This window comes from Suncus etruscus, chromosome 9 (genome assembly GCF_024139225.1).
Source record: "Suncus etruscus isolate mSunEtr1 chromosome 9, mSunEtr1.pri.cur, whole genome shotgun sequence".
NCBI lineage: Eukaryota > Metazoa > Chordata > Mammalia > Eulipotyphla > Soricidae > Suncus > Suncus etruscus.
The window spans coordinates 100,456,594-100,464,039 of NC_064856.1; the positions used below are offsets into that span (position 1 = coordinate 100,456,594).

Below are 7,446 nucleotides of genomic sequence, written 5' to 3' on the forward strand. Positions count from 1 at the left end.
AGAAAGAAAGAAAGAAAGAAAGAGAGAGAGAGAGAGAGAGAAAGAAAGAAGAGAAAGAAAGAAAGAGAGAGAGAGAAAGAAAGAGAGAAAGAAAGAAAGAAAGAAAGAAAGAAAGAAAGAAAGAAAGAAAGAAAGAAAGAAAGAAAGAAAGAAAGAAAGAGAGAGAGAGAGAGAGAGAGAGAGAGAGAGAGAGAGAGAAGAAAGAAAGAAAGAAAGAAAGAAAGAAAGAAAGAAAGAAAGAAAGAAAGAAAGAAAGAAAGAAAGAAAGAAAGAAAGAAAGAAAGAAAGAAAGAAAGAAAGAAAGAAAGAAAGAAAGAAAGAAAGAAAGAGAACGAGAAAATTTGTAATTGGAAAAAAGGACAAGTGATGCAAGAGTGGAAGAAAAGAAGGAAGTGAATTTAAAAGGATTATAGCTTTTGTTGATTTTGTCTTTGCCCTAGGATCATTCAAGCTATTTTCAAGAAGCCCAGGGTTCAATGGCAGGGCCTGAGGATGAGGTGCAGCTCATATCTCATAGTACCCCAGGCCTCCCAGGAAGACTCCAAGGCCACACAAAGGTTCTCAGAGTCTTTGATAGTTGCCACAGGGATCAAGGTAGTGCTGGGGGATCTCACTGGAAACATCTACATGCAAGGCAGGTAACTTAACTGTTAGACTATTTCTTTGGCTACAGAACCACAGTTTTTAAAATTTACAGAAAAATCTATTTGAAGGTCCAGAAGAAAGTACAATATTTTTCATTCCTGGAATGATTGAAAATATGGATGTATGAAATGAATACACAGTGTGAATCAAAAACATTATTACAATAGTAAATATTTAGTGACTTGTCTTGATCATAAGTTTAAAGACATTTTAAAATTAAAAACAAACATAATGGAGCAAGTATTTTAAATACTTCAAATTTGGCCTCAAAAATACACTCGGAGAAGTAATAGTAGTTTCCAAAATTGTCAGGTTTGGGGTAACATTTTGCCATACACAAGTATGTGAATTCTATATTCCAATAATTCCCAGAGAGAACTTATTCCTTCTAGCTAAAGATATAGACACAACAGGAACTGCAACCTAGTCAACCATGACTATCAACATCTCTACATATCACAGTTCCATGATGAATCCCTTTGGACCCAAAGTCTAAATTTTGAAATGTTGATGGGAATTAATAATTAGTGAGACAATATATAAACTCAAAATACTTTATCTCAATATTTCCAATAGTTTATTTGGATCAGATTTGTAAATTGTCCTGAAGTAAATTGTCCTGTTTTATTTTGTTTTTCAGGAATATTGCTCCTAGCAAGAAAAGTGATGTCTGTATGTATATATTTAGGTATTTTGGCCACACCCAGCAGTGCTCAGAATGTACTCATGGGCTCAGGGGTCCATATGGTATAACTTAGGTTCAAACCCAGGTTACCTGCTTGGCAGGCAAGCACACTATTTGTTGTATTATTCACACAAGAAAAACGGTTTTTAATCAGCTATTGGGTTGAGGTAAGGAGTGATTCTTTTAGTTGCTTCTATTTGTGATGGTGCTAAGTAGATCAGCTGTCCTTCCAATCCTCATTCTTAGCTTTTTTTTTTTTTTTTTTTTTTTGGTTTTTGGATCACACCCAGCAGCGCTCAGGGGTTACTCCTGGCACTACGCTCAGAAATCGCTCCTGGCAGACTCCGGAGACCATATCAGATATGGGGATTCAAACCACTGTCCTTCTGCATGCAAGGCAAACGCCCTATCTTCATGCTATCTCTCCAACCCCATTTTTAGCATTTCAATACATATCATCTCAGCCATCAGTTATCACCATCTTCATTGCTTCACTTGAGTAATTCTTTTCTTCCTGCTGACTATGGTAAATCAATAAAATGACATCTCTCCAGAGCAGCCTTCAACCAAAGATTGTGGACACATCTCTAGAACCTCCTGCACCTCCGACAATGGACCTCTGATTTTTGGAGATTTTTGTCACTAAGACCCAGAATATTCAGGCAAGATTTTTACTTAGTAGCAATCTAGTTATTATTGCATTAAAGTACTTATTCAAGAGGCAGAATATTCATATTCTCAGAGTGGTAAACACAACAAGTGACAAAGACAAGAATATAGGGAGCAGGAGACAGCTACTGGTCAATGGCACATACCACAGTCCCAAATTTGAATCTGACCAAACATGGCCCTCTGAGCACCCCAAGAAGAAAAATACCTTATAGCAGGAATAGGAATTGAAAGGTCAGACCCAGCCTTGCTAAGAATAGACCCCAGAAACCCTGAGCCTTGAATAGGAGGTCAAAAATTATAAAATAACAAGTTGAATTTTTTTTAATTATAAAATTTCCAAATCATCAGAGTTTTAGAAACTCTCAGATACCTCTTTGAGGTATATATATATATATATATATGTTATATGTATACATATTTATAAACATTCTGAGGTATAATATATTATAATTCTATAATAGATATAAAATAAAAATCAAAAATTTATACAAGAGCATATTTATTTACTCTTCTTACTCTCTCACTGCCCAATTATTCCTTGGGTGCTTTCCTTGCCTTCAAAATAAACTCACACTTGAATCTAGTCATGGGATTTGAATCTAGATAGAATCATGCTAAGAGAACTGACAGAAGAAGTGTGTCGGAAGAAGTGGTTCTTTCAGAGAACTGAGAGATATTACAGAGGATAAAGTGTAAGCCTTGAATGTGGATAATTCTGTTAGATCCCCAACTCAATATATATGGTCCCTAAAGCATGGCAAGGAGATATCCCCAAGCACAAAGCACTGAGTTGTTCTCAGACATCACCTGGTATAGCCTTATTGTAACCCTGAGCATGAGCATGATCATCTGAGAAAACTCCAGCATTACATGACCAAAATAACACTATATATTCCAATCCTGTCATAGAACTTCCAGCTCTGGTGGTGGAAATCACCAGGAGAGTTTCTGGGGTCTCCTGAGTACCACTTGGGGGAAATCTCACCAATCCCCCATACCAAAGTTTCTTTTTGGAAGCAGCGTCTTGAGCTAAGATTCTGACATCAGACACTGAAAGAACACAATAAAAATCCATTGTTAGTGAAATGCAGTGGCCATGAACTCACATGCCTGGCATTGTGATTACTAAGACTGCTGGTAAGCAGTGAATTTGAAATTGGTGACATGAGAAAAAAGATACCTTGGTTTGGAGTGGAGAGATAATACAGGAGGGTCCCCAGTACAAACTAAGTAGGGGACATCTAGACAGAGCCAAAATAGAGTAAGAGAATAAGAATAAGTTATAAATCAAGTGCCTTTCACAGAAGTGGTCCATGTTCAAGGTGGATGTAGATTGTCATTCTCCCTGTGTTAATTTACATATAATTACACATGTACACTTCCTCTTATGTTGATATCAACCCTTTTATGGATGATCTCTGCTGCATGATCTTCAATGTGTTTTTTTTTCTTATCCAGCTTTTAGTTTGCCATAGTTCTCAGCAATCAGTTCATGTTACACCATTCACACTTTCTTTAGGTATGCACTTCACAGGGGGAAAACAAAGGAATATTTTCCTAATGATAGTCAAGTTCTTTCTTTTATTTTACTTTATAACACAGTGTTTTAGAAATGCAGTTTTAGGCAGTACCATTTATTGCATTGTAGTCTAAATATTCAAGCCCTCTATTTCTAGATTAAATGGCAAAAATATGACCACTTTACATGAAAATTGCTTGATAATTTGGTATAAATGATGCAATGCATGGATGTACATGGAATTTATTATACTGAGTGAAGTCAGAGGGAAATAGCTACAAAATGGTCTCACTCATCTATGGGTTTTAAAAAAAAAATAGAAGGCATTATTGTGATAATGCCCAAAGACAATAGAGATGAGGGCCAGAAGGACCAGCTCACAGTATGAAGCTCACCATAACGAGTGGCGAGTGCAGTTAGAGAAATAACTACACTGACAACTACCATCACGATGTCAATAGTGAGAGAAGTGCAAGGCCTGTCTCGAATACAGGCTGGGCGGGGGTTGAGAGATGGGGGGAATTGGTGGTAAGAATGTTGAACTGGTGAAGGGGGTATTTTTTTTATATAACTAACACCAAATACAATTATGTTTGTAATCAAGGTGCTTAAATAAAAATATTATTAAAAATTTGATCAGACCTAAACACCAAACCCAAGGTCAACGACAACAGAATCAAGATAACCCAATAACAACAAGGTATACACAGAGGGGACCTGTTACATTGCAGTCCAGGGTTTGAGGGGTGGTATGTGATGCATGCTGGGAACAGAGTAGAGGGAGGATGACACCAGTAGTGGAAATGGTCCTAATTCACTGTTACTATGTACCTTAAATAATGAGTGAAAGACTTGTAATTCTCATTGGTCACAATAAAAAATATTATGAAAAAAAAAAGAAAAGAAATGGTGCAATCCTTAATTTCACCAGAAAATAATCAAGGTAAAGGCAATGAGGAAAATTTGCTATCTGAAACTATCAGTGTTTTATGGCATTAAGAGACATGGATGAGAACTTTCATTTTATTTTATTTATAGGACTCATGATGGTGATGATAAGTACCTTTTTCCATAGCAATTGCCAACTTGCATTTCCCTATCTGAAAATTACATGTTCATTTTTTTGCTTATATATCTATTTTTCTTTCTGAGTATCACTAAACTACTTTTTTATGTTGGGATTATTCCTTGTTTGGCACATACACACAGTATTCTCTTTTGATTTATGATTCTCAATATTCTTGAGAAACTTGGAATTTTTACTATAGCTTTTAGTTCTTATGTCTGAAGAAAAATGTTATTTCCACCCTGACAATTATAAAAATATTCACCTAAATTTTCCTCTAGTATATGCTGATCTGTCTGTTCTTAATCTATTTCTATTTTATTTTAAAGCCCCTACCCAATGACAGAAAACAAGAATGGGACAGAAAGGTATGGAAGAGCTAATTCATTTTTCAAGTTATCTGTGAATGACAAAGCAAGATGTATTCTCAGCTTCTGGTTTCTGCTCTAGTGTTCTCTTTACCCAACGTCCTGCACCAAGAAATACAGTTCAAAATAAAAAGAAATCTATTTACCTCCTAGAGGACTTTTCCTTTCAAATTTCTTCCTGACTGCATCTTTAACTTCTTTGTTTCTCAAACTATAAATGAGGGGATTCAACATGGGGATCACCACAGTATAAAACAGAGAAATCACTTTATTGATATTCAGGGAGGAAGTTGCGGCAGGACGAACATAGATAAAGAAAAGAGTCCCATAAAGGATGGAGACAGCTGCCAGATGAGATGAGCAAGTAGAGAAAGCTTTCCGCCTCCCATCAACAGTCTGCATCCGCAGAATGGCCAGCAGAATAAAAACATAGGACAACATAATAATCAGGCCACTGAATACGCCTATAGATCCAGCAAAGGCAAAGAGCACTACCTTGTTGATCCAGGTGTCTGCACATGCTAAGGAGAGCAATGGAGAAATATCACAGAAAAAGTGATTGATAATATTTGAACCACAAAAGGGCAAGCCAAATGCCAGAACTGTGTGAGTTGTGGTACTTATAAGAGCCAGGATGTAAGGTCCTATCACCAGCTGCACACAGACCCTCTGAGACATAATGAGTGTATATAGCAAGGGCTTACAGATGGCCATATACCGATCATAGGCCATGGTAGCCAGAAGAAAACATTCCATTGCCACAAAGATACCAAAGAACCACAACTGTGTAGCACATCCCATGAAAGAAATGGATTTTTTCTTTGCAAAGACATCACATAGGATCTTGGGAGCAACTAAAGAAGACATACATATATCTACAAAAGACAAGTGTCTAAGAAAAAAGTACATAGGAGTGTGAAGTCTGGGACTGATGCATATGATGATGATCATGCCCAAATTTCCACCTAGAGTGAAAAGATAAATAAAGAGAAGTGTGAAGAATAGAAGAATCTGCTGATGGAGTTGATCAGTGAGACCCAAGAAGAGAAATTCTGTCACTCTTGTCTGATTCTTATCTTCCATTGATATTTTATAATCTGTGGTAACAACAAAATAACTTTAAAAAAATCAGTCATTAATAGCTACAAGAATGCTTAAAATAATTGTATATTATTATAGAAATATCTAAATATAGGATTATAGCTATAGTTTTTCTAAGTGATATCTTGGCAATTCTGCAGATTCTGTGTAAATTTCAACCATTCACTTTGATCTCTTTGGATTCAATGCTTTCTCCCCTAAAAGGAACAATGCAATAATATTAACTAAAACTCCCTCAATTATGTACAACTATTCAAAATTATCATTTAAAGTATATACTTTTATATTTCATCCTTGAGTATTATGGGATAATAAAACTTACTTAATAATCTTACTAGAAATACAGTAAAAAGCCTAGTGACTCAAATCTGAACATTCGAGACAGGAATGATTAAATAGGAGATTTCTATTCTTATTAAATGATCAGTGGTACTATTCTAATAATCTTAAGGTAAAATTAATTCATATATGTGTTTATAAGTCTGCTTCATTCTCCCACTTACGAAGTGATGTTAGAGGTTAATATGCATAATTCTGAAGATGAGTGTAAATAAATTGCTGTTCACGTTAACAAAGAGCTGTTCTAGAAAAGAAAATATTGTTGCTCTATGATAGTGGTGAAGTTAACAATGGCAATATAAAATACAAAATGGCTGATTGAGGGGAAAGAAACTGGTTGGTAGAGGAGTTTACTTCACAATATGTAACTCAAATAGACAAATGATGTTATTCAAGGACTGGGAAGATCCTATCTTTATACTGTGATTTTGCAAATGTTGCATAATAGCTTACCAAGGAAATTGTATAGAAAATTAAATATATGTTAAACTAATTATTTTATGAAATTTCCCACATTTCACAGAAACTTCTTTCAGAGTTTTACCCTGAAATCTATTATGTAATGTCAATTTGTATAATAAGATATCAAACATATAATATTCTGACAAGCATATAATACTTTATGCTGAACAATCCTCAAAAATAGAATTTCTGACTCATTAATCAAGAAATAAATTTTTTTTAGTTTTTTGGTAAGTTTTAATTTTATTTTTTTTCCTTTTATTTAAACACCATGATTACAACAAAGTTGTTCATGATTGATTTAGGTCTTACAATGTATATTGCCCTTCACTAAGGACAATTTCCCAGCACCAATGTTCCCAGTTTTCCTCCCAGATCCTCCTGCCAACCTCTGGAGCTGACTTTAACTCCTCTCTCTCTCTCTCTCTCTCTCTCTCTCTCTCTCTCTCTCTCTCTCTCTCTCTCTCTCTCTCTCTCTCTCTCTCTCTCTATCAATCTCTTAATTTTAAGAAATAGCTATGAGGGATAAATTCCGTGAAAAAATATTCAACTGGTTTTAAATAACATTTTTGCTATTTCAGATCATGGT

At 35.3% G+C, this 7,446-nt stretch overlaps 1 protein-coding gene across 1 annotated transcript; it reads right to left on the minus strand.

Annotated features, from left to right (window-relative positions):
• Window positions 1-5,093: 5,093 nt before the first annotated feature.
• LOC126017728 (olfactory receptor 998-like) lies at window positions 5,094-6,038 on the minus strand. Its single transcript, XM_049779781.1, has one exon. The coding sequence runs from the start codon at window positions 6,036-6,038 to the stop codon at window positions 5,094-5,096; it is 945 nt and encodes a 314-aa protein (XP_049635738.1).
• Between the last annotated feature and the right edge of the window lie 1,408 nt (window positions 6,039-7,446).

What these genes read in the sequence shown, in the direction of transcription:
- LOC126017728 (XM_049779781.1), bottom strand. Translation starts at nt 6,038, where the DNA reads ATGGAAGATAAGAATCAGACAAGAGTGACAGAATTTCTCTTCTTGGGT.